Here is a 14,905-nt window from a genome sequence, read left to right as displayed (position 1 = left end):
CACACACACGCAGGCAGGCACAGACACGGACACACACACACACACACACACACACACACATACCAAACCACCCACATAAGACATTGGGAATGACAGAACATTGACAAATAGTCCAATTAAATGGACGGTGAAAAGAAATTGTGATTCAGGCACTGGTGAAAGATTTTCTGTTTTTGTAAGAAGTGACACGTTTGCACAGGATTGGTTCTACTGTGACCTTCCAGCTTGTTTGAAAAACTTTTTTTTGAAAGAAAGTATGAAATAAGACACTGACCAACAGTTGGAATAGAATATTCCAGGTAGGAAGAGAAACTTGACCAGAACTGACTATTTATAAGGTAGGTACAGTGTGTTGTCACACCACCTACTAAAAAAGCAATTTGGAGAGGCAGTGCTAGAAGGTAGTGCATAATTTGCACGGCGCGTGAGTAACCCTATCAGGAAAAAAAATACGAATAATGCTTTCACATTTCTAAGGTGGCAATTCGACAGTACCTTTTTTTTTTTTTTTTAGTTGACAGGAATTGTTCTTTTCGTTACCTGTATTTTAAATAGTGTATAATCAGTGCAGTGGCAACTCTTTATCACTTAGTGCATGTTCTGCTAAAGCATTCCAGTGAACTTGTGCAACAAAAGGCGGGTGGGGATTTAAAGGTTGGAAGGGGTGTGGTGGTGAAGGGGGGGGGGGGAGCGAGTCCACAGCGAGTCCCCCAATCCCACGGCTTTTGGGGCAATGGTCTTACCTTGAACGTGGACATTGCTGGGTCCCTGCTATACCTGTCTATGGTGTGGAACTTGGACGAGTGGTTGAGCTCATGGTACAGCTCAGAATGTCTTTTGCGAGTGTGCATCACTTTCTGGAAGGGAAGAAAGGAAGGGACAACAAAAAAATGAACCAAAAAAAAAAGAAAGAAGAAGAAGGAGCAGGGACCAATTACAGGGGCAGGCAGGAGAGTGGCAGTGGGTGGAAAGATGAAGGGCTGTAATGATGCCAGCCGTGAAAAGAGGTTAGAGAGGGGCGCTGACGGAGCGATCAATTGTTGGCTCAAGCCTCATACATCATCCATATCAGGGCACTATATGAATTTGGCAACCCGGGAGGACCACGGAAGACTTTCTTAATGGGGAAATTTGGTGAGAATGACGCCTTTGTTGCGGAATGCTGCCTGTTAGCTGGTGGTCTCGTTATCCAACGGTGTTGTTGTCCTCATTAAACTTCCAACAGATGGTCTGGAAGTCACCAACAGAAGACAAAATTGCTAAAACACCCGCCTTCCCTTGGTTCTGGATGTATCCCCCTCAAAGGCACAGCCGAGTCCAAATCTTTCATTTCTCCACCAAGAGGCTACATTAGTCAGTGCCACCGCTGTTTGTCACCCCGTGCTAACGGCCAGTCCTGGAGTTGCTTGGCAGAGCCAAATCATCGGCGCAGCTTGCGAGGGTTGAAAGTGACCCTGGATGAGATGCCAACACTCTCGCTAGCACGCTTACTGGCCAGGACTGGCACTTAGCACTGGCTCCAATTACCCCAGAGTGGGCACTCTCATTTCTGCCCAGCAAAGATGGATGGAGCCGAGTCTCTTTCTGTGGCCTCCCCTCTCTACTTTTTTGAGATTAAATTAAAACTAAGTAAAAGTCCAATTGAACTTCTATTTAATGATCTTTATTTGCCAGATACTCCCACTTACACCATGTAAAGGTTGTAAGCAGCCTCCCTCAATGTGATTATTTTAAAAATATGATCAATTTGTAAACGACCCAGCAGGGACAACTCAATATCTTTTGGTTAACTTCCACATTGAGTTAGGAAGGAACACATTTCCAACAGTGTTCATTTTTACAAACAACAAATAACCTTAATTGCAACATATCCCGTCTGTCCAAATGTCTTTCAGGACTTTTCCAATAGGCATAACAATTGTATATAACATTGTATATTGTATACAGCTGATTTTTAAAAAATATATTATTTCTGAGGCAAGAGACCCAAATGATGGATGAGAGTGACATTAGATTAGAAAGTACAAGTACCAAGATTTGGACCAAATCTTCAGTAGTTGTACTTGAACCAGTGTTAAGCTAAAAATTCTGATATTAAGACAGCCTCTTACATTGTGAGTTTACAGGCTAATAAGATATTTCAGATGGTAGTTGATGTGGGACAAACATTAAAAGATAAAATAAAATAAAAAACAATATGAATGAAAATGAATTCAACTCTGATTAAACAAGCAGTGTTTCAACTTGAACAACTTCAACTTAAATTATTTGCGTTTGAATTGGCAGTGTTTTCTGAAGATTGTTTGTTACAATTGGAATTTCTTTCTTTTTTTTTTTTTTTTTTTAATTTAAGCTGGCTTTGAGGGAAGCCAACTACCTGGTGGGAATTCATGCAGCGGCCAGAAATGACTGTTTCAAAGACTTGCTAGGGGTAAGTAAAACAATCACCCATTCTCACTGTTAGTTTATGACCAACACACACCATTTATAGATCTCCATACAGTGGATGGTGAATGTCCAGTCTTTGAAAATATGTATTTAAATGTGTTTTATTGCGGAGCGATGGGAGTAGACTAAGAGACTGGAGATTCACAGGACACCTAAATCATCTGCACACAAACACACCCTTGGCACTGCCAAAACCACGTCGTTCCAACAGATATAACCAGCCAATCAACTGCCGCCATGTGTTGCTGGACCAGTACAGAACTACTCAGACTCATTCAGACACACCAAGCACTCTACTCTGCTGTTTCTTCAACCAGGAACTCAACGCTGGCATGACAAGCATTGCTTAATTTACTTGCTTGCATGTTAATCAAGTGAGAACCGGCAGAGTTTGAAAGCCGTTGTTGGAGAAACAGCACACTCAGCCAGACGGGTGGGAGGGGTGTCGGGGGTCGGAAACAGTTCTAGGTGCAGGGGGGGCGAAGGGGAGGTAGGGGTAAGAGGCTCTAGCGATGCGCTTTCGGATCCAATATGCGTCACTAAAGTCCTGGCAGAAGCACAAGAAAGCAGAGGCAGGCTGATGGCGGGGGAGGATGAGGGCCGAGATCTTACCTCGAAATCCAGCTCAGAGTATCGTACTCTTTTCCTCTGGAAGGGGTGGGGGCAGGAGGAGAGAAGAGAGCATCAATGACCGCGCCTCGACTTGAGACCTCTTTGTCACTAGCTGGGGTGCGGATCTTTCAGGGTAGTAGTTTGGAGACAAAGAAGGAGCCTAACACGCACTGGTGTCTTGCAAAAAGCAAAAAGGGTATCATCCTAAGCTACCCCAGGGTAACGAGATTGTTTCTGAGCTTGCACGCTTTGGATTCAATCATTTCAACCTGGGCGAACCTTGCCCTTCAATAGTATGGAAAAGTTTGAGCTACTTTGATGAAAAGAGGGCAAAACAAATGCGATAGAGATGGGTTCCCGCCCTCTCATCTCATTTAGACCCTAATTAATTGATTTAATGGCTGTTGGGGACTGCGTGGCTCCAGAGAGAGGCTCTGAAACTGCTGATGGATGTCTGTAACTCATCTGGACTTGGAAAAGCCAAGATTCTCTAACTTGCCGTCTGCTTATCGCTTTCTGTGTGGCTGAGAAAGTAGTTTTCCCAAACTCGAAAAGCCACGTCATTAGCTGAAATGGTCAAGTTGGAGATCCCAGTTTCTGGCTGTTAATGTCCTCCACTGCACTTCGCAAACTGCATCTTTGGTGGGTACGACCCTCCTGCTCTCCTGAGCACGGAGTCTTCCTTACCTTATAGACCAGAGAAATTCCTGATTCGTTTCGCCTCGCAACATGACCAACATGCAACATGCATATGCTGCACAGCGTGCAGTATATCGCATGTGTTTGGTTTGGGACGCACATGAAAACAGTCATTAACCCACTCATACAAGATTCATCGGCGATCATTTGCTCATGTAACGTGCAGCAATTAAAAAACGGTCTCACGATGCGGCAGACGGCTGCAGTTGCATATATTTCCCTCCTTCTTCATTTACATGAAAACATAAAGTGAGTCTGGATACAGATCGAAATGGCACAGCCAGGAGTGACTTTATGCAGCACTCTGTGTGTTCACGCCAACTCCCGCTGACACTGTAAGACAGGCTTGTGCAGCCAGGGTCCTGGTGCAAAATTACATATCGGGATCTGCTGTGCATTTGCCAGGAGATGTGATTGGCAGCTATATTGAGACACGTGCCGCGCTGGAGTCAGTTGTATGGAGCAAAGTCGAAAGCAGAAGTCTGTTGCAAGCAGGACTATGTTCTTGCCAACTGTGGCAAAGAACTTCGGCAGTGGGTCTTGTTGAAAATTAATAGGAAATGCTTTTTTTCCCCCCGAATCTCTAAACTTTTCAAGTGGAGTAGTAGTAGTAGGGCAGTGGAAGTGGAGCGGAAGTGACTGTAGTTTTATATAAAGTAGCCGTTGGTCCGCTCCATTTACAGAATGGCAGTGGCAAGCGGATTAGTAAATAGACAAACAAATTAGAATCTCACCAACTAGGCCTAAGTAAACTATGCGTGCATCAAGCAGCTGAGGTCACGCTGTTGTGCTGAATGCCATCACGGTGCGATGATGCTTGACTGCATTGCCACCAGCGGCTCACTGAGTTTCCATAAAGCCTTTTAATTTGTGAAGAAGAACATGGCGTTTCTCAGCACATCTTTGAAATGAAGCATGTGCGCTCGCTTGGGGTGGTTTTAGTTTTATTCAAATAAGAGCTGCTGCTTAAACTGTTGGATGGAAAGACGTATTAAAGATTCTGTTCAGCTGTTTTAAACGGTTAACGTTAAGAGCGGTGCTCCTCGTGGCCGATGCTAGCTGACCTGCAAGGATTATTCCGACTTTACCGATCGGCACCGACCCCTGAAATCTTTTCTCCCGTCTTCTGTTGGTTTTGTTCACCTGCGACGTAGCTTTGTTCATTTGCATGAATGGCAGCACTTGTGTTATCATTTTTCATATCTAAAACTTATGAAGTTGCCTGAAATTTGCTTGGTATAACATGTAAAACGCATCATATTTCGATGTGAAGTTGCTCAATTCTGATGTTAATCTCACCACCAGGCACCCTGATATCCACACCATCCTTTCCTTCAGCGGTTTCCTCAGTACAACGCACGACCTGCTGCTCTCCTGAATGCCGTAATTCTTTTTTAAGCAAAAACTGTCACACGGTGATACGACAGCGATATGAACTCTCCCAGTACCTCTGGTATAATACCTCCATTATGCCTCAGCATGTTTGAACTGGGGAGTAAGACACTTCTGAGGATCTAATCTTAAAAGACCAGCTGCGAAACATCCGTCTCCTAACCAAGTGCATTCAAACTGGGCGAATTACTGCGGTAAATTACATTCAGCAGGTTTCTCCCCTCTTTTTCTTTTTTTGGTATTCATGAGTGCTCAGCGTTCTCAGCTCCACTGCCACTGATCTTTTATATATATATATGTATATATTTTTTTCTAATGTTTCTTACAGTTCATCTAGCTATTTCATACCCAAATGAAGCATATGTACTTTCCAGAAAGAAAGGCCATCTCTTTAGTCAACCTTGTGAGTCAGCAAAAAGCCACTGGAGGGAATATGCCAGTGTGTGTGTGTGTGTGTGTGTGTGTGTGTGTGTGTGTGTGTGTGCGTGTGTTGTCAAGGGCCTGCACATGTGTGGAAGATTTAAGGTGGGCTCAAAGCCCCTCGCCAGGGATTTTTCCCTCTGATCGCATCCGCCTCGCTGCACCTGCCGAGCCTCGATCTTGCATGATCAGAGCAGAGGGGGATTGCTGTACACGAGCTGCATGCATTCGTTCAAAGAAAATCAAGAAAGAGCCGTCGGTCATTAGGCAACGAGCTGATCTGAATGATTATTATTATTATAACGGCAGCTGTAAATACTTATGAGCTCAAAAATAACAGCATCCTTAGAGCCGACTTGTTCTGGGACAGTATCACATTTTGCCAAGAGACAATTGGTTTAGAGCTGGTTGGAAATAAAAAAAAAAAATATATATATATATATCATTAAATTATCCTCTGGCTGAAATCTTATTCAGAAAATTTGTTGTTTGTCTTGCAGCAAATAAAATGATGCTGATTGGGTTTCACAGTTTTTCTCTTTTTCTTAATGTGGATTTGTGTTTGAGTTGCGTAACGCTGCGCCTTAGTTTCCCTGCTGAAAATGCTGGAAAATGTGTTCACCGCATGCTTCTGCAGCATTTCACTAACAGATTTGATCTCTGGAGAGCGTCCCCCCCTACCCCCCACCCCCCTCTCCTGTCACTCATCCTCTTTTAATTCGATCTCACATCTCTTTAGCTGCACCATCAGCACTTCCACGGCTTCAGCCGCCTGGCGCACATCAGAAATTTGTTTTTCTGTGCTCATAATTATCTTTTAAAATGTACCTCTCAGACCGCTGATTGAGCTCGGCTGTTTTCACACGGAATGCAGAATATCAGAGTGCACAACGGCAAATCCCTTTCATCTTTCAGATCTGGGTTGATTTTCTGAAAATCTTTTGCCGCAAAACAAACGCACTGCGTGATCGTGACGAATGGCACATCTCCCGCTAGGGCAACGTTGGCGACGACGACTGACAAGCATTTTTTTTTTTTTATCTGTATCTGTCAGCACCAACAGGATGCAGTTCAAAAAATGAAATATGAATGATAAAAACAATGTTACATACCAGCATTGCCCATCAGTTCTCGCTCGTTTTCACTTTCGATCTGAACATTTAACATTTTACATTTCATCCCGTGTGTTAAAGGTGCAGCGTGTAAAATTTGGCCTGAATAATGATTGTTATATTGGTTATACTGCCCATATATACATTATTAAAAGTGAATACTTGCAGGTTTTCCTACCCTTAAAAAAGTTCTTGTTTATATATAACAATATGCAAAGAGGGTCTTGCTCCCAGTTAGCTGCTATCTTGCATTGCCATGTTTCTAAGGAAGCCTGTATGGACAATCCAGCTGCCTGACAGCACGTTTCATATTATGGTGAACACTTGCATCCTCATATAAACCAGCGAAGAAGAAGGTGGACAAGGAATCCTGGTTTGTATGTTCTGGCCACCGTAGTTCACGAGCAAACTCAGGAGAGGGAGGGGGAATGAAATAGCACTGCAGTCTAAAATGTGACCACTTGATGTTGCTGTTTCTTCTCATAATCTCAAAATATTACACACTTAACCTTAAAATGACTAATAAAAAATGTTGATGTTGCTGCTGCACCGCCTCTGCGGGGACCCCCCTCCACTACCACCACCACCCGACCCTCCTCTCACCCACCTCCAGGGATCCTGCCGAGAGGCTGGTGTTGGCGTTGGTGCTGCCCAGGTTGCGCGGCAGCGTCCTGGTCCTCTCCACCGTGGTGCCCCCGGTCAGGATCTGTCTGACCGACGGCCTCTGGCCCGGCTTGAGCTGGAGCGAGTGCCCGTGGGCATGCATGTGTCCTCCGTGGGAGTGTACGAGGCCACCCTGAGGGATCATGTGGCCGTGCCCGTGGGGCATGGTCTTGATCGTCCCGTAGGAGCGGTTCAGGTTCATGGCGATGCTCATGTCGGCCACGCTGGACGGCACAAAGTCCGCCGGGTAGGCCTCGCTCTCGGCCGGGTGAAGGGTGAGGGGGGAGGGCGGCGGCGGGAAGGGCGGGTCCTCCACCGCGATGTTGAGGGGCTTGTCCTCGCCCCCCAGGCCCAGGCCTCCGCCCTGAGACGAGGGCGTCGGCGGCTTGAGGCTGACCGTCCTCCGGGGCAGGACCATGTAGTCTCCCTCCCCGCCCCCTCCGCTGCTCCCGCCCCCTCCGCCCCCACTGCCCCCGCTGCCGGCGCTCCCGTCCTGCGAGGTGTTGGAGGAGGTGGGTGGCCGAGCCCAGCCCAGGCCGCTCTCGGTGCACAAGTAGATGGGGGCGCCGCCGCGCTGCTGGCCCTGCTGTCTCTGCTGGTCCACGTTCACCTCCTTCTTCAGAGGCGTCTCGCTCAGCTCGTTGAGGCTGCTGAGGGGCGGGACCTTGTGGGAGGAGAGTCGTTGAGGTTTAATGAGCAGTTGTTGCTATGTGGAGATGTATCTGCTTAAAACGTACATCCATATCTTTATCCAATTTTATTCATTTCAGTGTGATTTAAAACAAACTAGGTTGCGAAGAATGTGTCAATTTTGAGTTCCCGTCCCCAAAAACAACATTCTGCAACTGTGGACCTGCCGAGCGGAAGCGTTATCATGGGTTGGGGGGTTGGGGAGGTGGGGGTTAAAATAATGATTTTAACATTTTTTTATTGGGTTCATTATTGTAACATTTAGGAGGTCCAAAACAAGCAGCAAAATTGATATTGGTATAGCAGGGAAAGGCCCAACGATTGGTCTAAGCTGAAAGACTAAAATGGTCTAAAAAGTCACGTCAAGTTCTTGTCAGAACAAAAACAGACCGTAATCATGCAAATTCAATTGTACAGAATCTAATGAGAGTGATTAACAACAGTCGAAAAATCTGCTTTCAAAATTTGTAAAAGAGCGGACGAGCTACGTTAGCATGAGCGACAAGTACGTCCAGCTAGCTAAAATGTTTCATAGTGACGCCTATCAAAGGGCACTATTCTCCTCATCGGTCTACCTGTACGATGAGGTTTGGAGGGGGGATGTTTCCAGGCAGGGAGGTGAAGTTGACTCCTCCCTCCTGATGCGACGGCAGCTTGGGATCATCCTCATCGTCCAGGGAAATGCGTGACAAGGTTCCGGTGATGGTGGCTGGGTTACAGGTGTTCACCTCCTTGAATATGACTGGGAAGAGAACGTGGTGGGGCAGCATAAAAGGGGTGGGGGAGGTTGCAAACGGGCAGAAGGGGCATTTGAAGGAAGGAAAAGAATAGCAAGGTTTTTTTTTAACGGTCAAAGTCAAAACGACGGCAGGTAGGTTAGTGAAAACAGTTACAGAGATATGTCTTGACACTGTGATCTTAAGACTCGCTGCCTTATTGGATATACATATTTCTTTTTCTTTTTCCATTCTTTTGATTTAAAAAAAATAAAAGAAATGTAGCTAAATTCTGCCTATTTTCTCAATGATTTTCTTTGTTGTCTGGCGTGTCTTCTCTTTTTTTGTCACTACAAACATCATTATGTTAGCTTCCTGCATGCTGCAGAGGCAAAACAAATTACAATCAAGCACTCGACACATCTAGGATAATGATCTAAAAAAAACAAAAAACAAAACAAAGAAACACTAAAAGGAAACAAGACTAGAACATGCTAATGAGGCGATGCGTAATCACGGCTAACGTCAGGCTATTGTCACAATCAAACACAGGGCAAAAAAACCTGAAGATCATGCTGGAACTCATGCTTAAAGACTGTTTGCTATGCAGGGGGCAGATGGGGAGGGAGACTTTCTGCACCTAATTCAACAAGCCAATTCTACTGCATGTACACGTGTGTGTCCTGATAGCATTTTTAAATAACTTTTCTTATGTAGACATTACATGTGAAGTAATGTAGCAATGTAATGTAATAGTAAAGTCCAATGGAATAATCCAGTTTTCGCCATATTTTGCTAATACAGGACCAAAGAAAAAGCCCAGATATTGAGAAACTGTCATCTTGCTCCGCTTTTCAGAAAGTGCTTGGTTCTGGTAATTTGCCCTGTGTGATGTCACAAAGTGCACAGATCCCTCCTCTGAACTCCAGCATTTGAATGAATCACTTCTTGATTGTCAGAAGAAAAGTGGACAAAAAGCTGCAAACTTTTTCTCAATGTAAAGCCGCAGTCACTGACATATGCTGGTAAATGCACACTCTTACAAAATCTCTACACATGAGATACTGCATAAAAAAGGCTTGATCAGTTAGCAAAAGAGTCGGGTGGGTGGCAGGTTCACTGCGCAGCCATGTGTAGGCGCTTGGTCTCTACCAGTAGCACACGACGTGATTAGAATACGAAAATAAATAAATAAATATATGAATATGGTTTTAAACAGTAACCTGCACCTCTGATATTACAGTGGGAGCAGTGGGGACAGGAAGTCATGTTTCAAAGCTCTTTATAATAATCAGGCAAGTTTCTGAAGAAGGAAAAGTTTTAACCAAATGTTTTCATGAGCCATCGCTGCTCCACTTGACCATAAAAGATGCACAGAAATACTCTAAGGACATCCAAGGATGAAACAGGCAGTGGGGGTGCAAAGAAACTTACATGGGTGTCCTCTCTCTGCAAAAATGGAGGGTGGAAGGAGGGAAAGTGACCGTGTTATTATAAACAGGAAGCAGAGAAACACTATGGTGCAGTTGCAACCCCACACACACACACACACAGACAGACAGACAGACACACACACACACACACACACACACACACACACACGCACACAGACCAGCGGGTGAAACAGGCCTGAGCACTCTAAGGAGTGTTATTATCATGCACAATTAAGCACAGTCTCATCCAAACATATGTCTGCCCAACACTTATGGGGTGCAGAGCGGCTGTGATTGATCATTTGGTGCTACAACGCGATGCCGCTCATCCCTCCTCCACCTCCTTCGCTACTTCCACTCCCTCCTCCTCCTTCTCCTTCTCCTCTTCTTCCTCCTCCTCTTCCTCTCATGATTGTGTCATCAGTGATCACACAGGCGAGCCGAGAGCGTCGCAAACTCGCTTCGTCAGAACGAAGCCAGTGCTAATTCTGCGTCGGGCAAAGGGGAAAAGGGGAGGGGCTGCAATGAAGGGGGTGGTGCTGATGGGGTGGGACTCACCTGTTTGACATGCCAGGTCCACATCCTTCTCGAAATCCGCCTGAGCGAGGTGGGCAGGACAGGGAGAACAGCAGAATCAGTCAGCGTGCACACATCGCGGCATTAGCAACATTAGCTTTCCGTGGTTGCACTCCGCGGCAGCCTGTGATACTCGGCGGCTCCGTGTGAAGCAGGTGTCACCTGACAAGCGCTTTCGAAAACTAACATGCATCTCCTGCCTGTTGTTGAATTGACCTGAAGATGAGAAAAGTCCTGTCTTCACTTCTTTCGCTCTTGACTTTTCAGGAACCCTGTGCCGAAACACGCAGATCTAGAAACCGTCCCACTGTGATGTCACAAGGGGCAACTCCGGCGCAACAAGACATCACTCGCATGGCAACAAGTTTGCCCTGCGGTATTGTTTGCTTCACTTCTAGATGTGAAGATGTGCGCTCGACTCTGTTAGAGCTTAATAAGCAGGAAGCTAATTTTAGCAAGAGGTGGGGATTGAACCACCGCCACCACTCGAGTCCAGAGTGAAAGAAATAAAGGCCAGGAAAGGGACAGAATATGAGATTTAATGAATTATTTAGCAGCAAAATAAATAGCAGCCTCTTAAATCACCAAGAAGTCTTTTCTTTCATTCTCATGACTACTGACATTGCAGTTTCTCACCGAAGACATCAACACTACATATGAACACATATGGAATTATGTAGGAAACAATACAAAAAGTAAAATAAGTTTTATATTTAAAGTCTTCAAAATAGCCACCTTTCATAAAAAGCATATTTAGGGTGATTTAACATGTTTTTCTTCGCTGCATAATTACATAAATCTTGCTGATTTATACAATGTCTTTAGTTTCTATCTGCAGTGTAGAAAGATGTAAAGATAAAAATAAAACAAATTGCATGAGAAGGTGTGTCCAAACTTTTAGTGCATGAGCCGAGTTGCTATTGACTTGCTGGGACACGCTCACTCTCCCGGCCACTACATACGCGGAAACTGAGTCCGACCTGCCCGGCCTCTCTGCTTGGCCTGTCAGGCTCTCAGCGCAACAAAATAGACTTTCTCAGCTCTGATATATAAAGAAGGCGGCGCTGCTCCCCTGGGTTTGCTTAAAGAAATGCTCCCACATCGAGTCAAAAAAAAAAAAGAAGGAAGAGAGAAAGAAGCAAAAGAAAAAAGCCAGGCAGAAGTGAGGCTCACTGCAAGGCCCTCGCTTCTGTCCGTCCCCACTGTGACTCACTCCACAAAAGCTTTTGTTTAGATAGAAAACTACACATTTTTTCAGAGCGCAGAGCGCGAGGGCGCCGAGAGGAGGGAGACAGCGCGCTCAAGCTCTTAGAACACAATTCACCCGCAGCATCAGAAAAGGATCTCATCCAAATGTGGGTATAAGAGAAACCTCCCTGGCTGCCTGGAAGTCCTCCTTACTTCGACAATGATCTCCAACGGCTTCACAGTTCAGTGAGCCATCAGCATCAAGTTCCGAAAGTTAAAAAAAAGAAATGAAATTCTGTAATAATTTTTTTCTGAAGTTAAAACATTGTAGCAATAAATATGCAGCGACACAAAGAACAGATATAAACAGACCTTCAATCTCACACTTAGATTTGTTTGTTTAAACGATAGAGACAATGATCGCATCACAGCTACTCAGAATTAAAAGGTGCAATATGTAAACAAATAGATCAAGCAATGTTTTTTGTTTGTTTTTTTAAGGAAAAAAACGTATTTTCTTGCGAAGAGTTTGAGAAGAAGGTTGATTTGGCAGCGGGTGAGCTGAGTTTGGCATAAAGACTACAACAACTGAAAAGCAGAGTCAAGGGTGTCCGGGTCAAGTCAAGCCAAGTCAATATGGCCATTTATTTTTACAAGGTTAATCTTGAAAGCAGATCGGCCGTGTTTTGTTTGTTGAAGCCAAATAAAATCCTGAGTATTTTTTATTATTATTTACTTTTTTGCAGGAGGCATCAGCGACCTTGAGAGGTTGTGATGATTGCATGTTGATGAGGAAACTCTGAAGGCCCCCGTTACCAGCCAGCCAACACACAGATGTTTGTTTTAAATGAGAGCTGCATTCTCAGCTTCATATTAGCATCAGCAAGCATTCCCAAACTTTCTTCTCAGCACTTGGCAAAAAAAAAACATCTATCAAACTGTCAAACTTTAAAGGTCCCGTATTAGGCAAAATTCACTTTCAAAGTCTTTTGGAAGAATAACCTGCATCTCGAGCCTGTCTGCAAAGCAGAGGAATGATGAGTCTAACCTTTACTTCCTTCGCTTGGCTAAAACCCACACACACAATAATATTCTGGAAATCAAACCTTTGTGATGTCACAAAGGGTAGTGATTCCATTCCTGGGTTGGTGATAACACCAACAGCCTGCCGCCCCCTTGTTTTTCTCATATTGCAAAAAGGAACGGCAAAGCATCGCTTTTGGCTAAAGCTAACTGAAGAAGAGCTAAGAGCTAACAGAGGCCCTCAGTCAGTTTACAGCCCAAATATGCAGTTTTCTGGAGTTATGTTGAAATTTATAGTCCATACTTGCTCAGATGAGAAAAGCAGGCAACGTGAACATAGCTCTAACACGGGACCGTGGCCAAAAGAGAGCGTTACACATTCCACCTTTTCCTGGTCTACGGCTACCGACTACTTCTAGCGACTAGCGAGCTAGCGGCTCTCCACTACGAAATGACATACTGGATGGCTGCCGATGTGGTTGTGGGCGTGGTTATGGTTATGAGCATGGTTGTGGGTGTTGTTCATGACGGGGTTGTGCTCGTGGGGGTGGCCGAGGGCGTGGCTGTGCTCCAGGGTGCCGTGGGGCAGACTGTGGTAACAGAGCTGCTGGCACGTCTGGTGGCACGACGGTGGGTACGGCGAGGGGTGGGACCCGGACGGGCAGGGGGAGGTGCCGTAGCGCAGGGAGCCACACTGCTGCCCGCTTTGGCTGACATTTGGACACTTCTGATGGTGCAAAAGAACATCAAATGGAAAACACAAACACAGTTGAAACTTTAAAAAAAAAAGGAGGGGGAGGTGGAGGAGAAACTTATGTAAAAAAGAGTTTGAGGTTTTTTGCGTGGAGAGGAATGATTTTGTTAACTTTTCTGACAATATGGTTCGGAACGAGCGTGAACAAGCAGACGGCACACTTGGGCATCTTCATAAAAGCCCTTAGGGTGTCCAGGATTTTAGATTGAGATGAGATTTTTCGTGTCGGACAGCTGGTACACCTGAGAGGACGGCGCTAACTGTAATTACAACGGCGATGTAAGCGGCCGCGGGAAAAGAAATCCGTCACCGCTTGCGCTCTCGAGGGGCTTTTCGCCTCGCGTTCGACGGCTCCCAGTGCACATGCAGCAGGAGGAGAATTAAGTCGCTGCCGGAGAAAAGTGGGGAACAACTGGAGAAGTGCATCTGCTGTCTTTCCTGGCCAAAGCAGTGGTCGACGTGCTGAGCAACAATTTAAACAAAAATCAGAGCGCGAGATGCTTCTACCGGCTTGTGAAAAAGGAGACATTGGCTCATCCCCTCGGCAGAGCATCAGAGGCAAAAGTTTAATGTGGAAAACCTGGTAGGGGTGCTCGGAGAAGCCATAACAGTTAACGCAAACAGGTCCAGGGGAGGAATGAAGGAAGGAGCGCGAGCGACGATTGTGACATTGCACTGACATTGGCGGTGCAGTGGTTCGGGCTATGAGTGATTTATCGCACTATTAGCCACATTTGGAACACATGCATTAACCTTAAGTGAGCTCCATGTTACCCAAATAAAGACGAAGGGGAGGCTCCAAGTAAATAAAGTGCTGAGCGCGTCCGTTTTCGACCGATGATTTGTTATCATTTGCTTGCCTTCAAAGCCCCCACAGTCCGACAGTAGTGGTTGAGCTCACGCTTCAGTGGCTGTCATCATTTTTCAAAAATCACTCCCTTGTGATGTCACAAAGGGCACAATATCTCCCTGATTCCAGGTTGGCAGCAACACTCCCCAACCAGGCGTTGGTTGTTATGTCTCCTTCCACGAGGAAAACAAAACAAATCTGTAGGAGAAACCTTTGCAGCTGGCTGTACACAGCAGGTTACAGTACATATGCTGCTTTTCTGGAGATTAATATGCAGTCCTGAGGATGATTCATCGTGTCAAGCTCCACTGGAGTCTAGGATGGAAAAT

The 14,905-nt window shown here is 45.4% G+C and overlaps 1 protein-coding gene across 14 annotated transcripts in view; it reads right to left on the bottom strand.

Moving 5' to 3' along the window:
- The window catches only part of adgrb2 (adhesion G protein-coupled receptor B2), a 201,803-nt gene that overhangs the window by 11,068 nt on the left and 175,830 nt on the right, over positions 1 to 14,905 (bottom strand). For 6 of the 14 annotated variants that reach the window (XM_076011343.1, XM_076011341.1, XM_076011348.1 and 3 more), the window contains 7 exons: positions 13,433 to 13,699; positions 10,744 to 10,783; positions 10,187 to 10,201; positions 8,612 to 8,778; positions 7,291 to 8,010; positions 3,061 to 3,096; positions 744 to 857 (listed from right to left, as the gene is read on the bottom strand). In XM_076011343.1, the coding sequence (XP_075867458.1) occupies positions 744 to 857; positions 3,061 to 3,096; positions 7,291 to 8,010; positions 8,612 to 8,778; positions 10,187 to 10,201; positions 10,744 to 10,783; positions 13,433 to 13,699 (1,359 nt within the window). The remainder of the gene's footprint in view (positions 1 to 743; positions 858 to 3,060; positions 3,097 to 7,290; positions 8,011 to 8,611; positions 8,779 to 10,186; positions 10,202 to 10,743; positions 10,784 to 13,432; positions 13,700 to 14,905) is intronic. The other 8 variants (XM_076011347.1, XM_076011346.1, XM_076011352.1 and 5 more) reach the window with 5 other exon arrangements.

This window comes from Nelusetta ayraudi, unplaced genomic scaffold, assembly GCF_046127955.1.
Source record: "Nelusetta ayraudi isolate G7.1 ecotype Tasmania unplaced genomic scaffold, CSIRO-AGI_Nayr_v1 ptg000135l, whole genome shotgun sequence".
Taxonomy (NCBI): Eukaryota; Metazoa; Chordata; class Actinopteri; order Tetraodontiformes; family Monacanthidae; genus Nelusetta; species Nelusetta ayraudi.
This window is presented reverse-complemented; position numbering and strand designations above follow the sequence as displayed.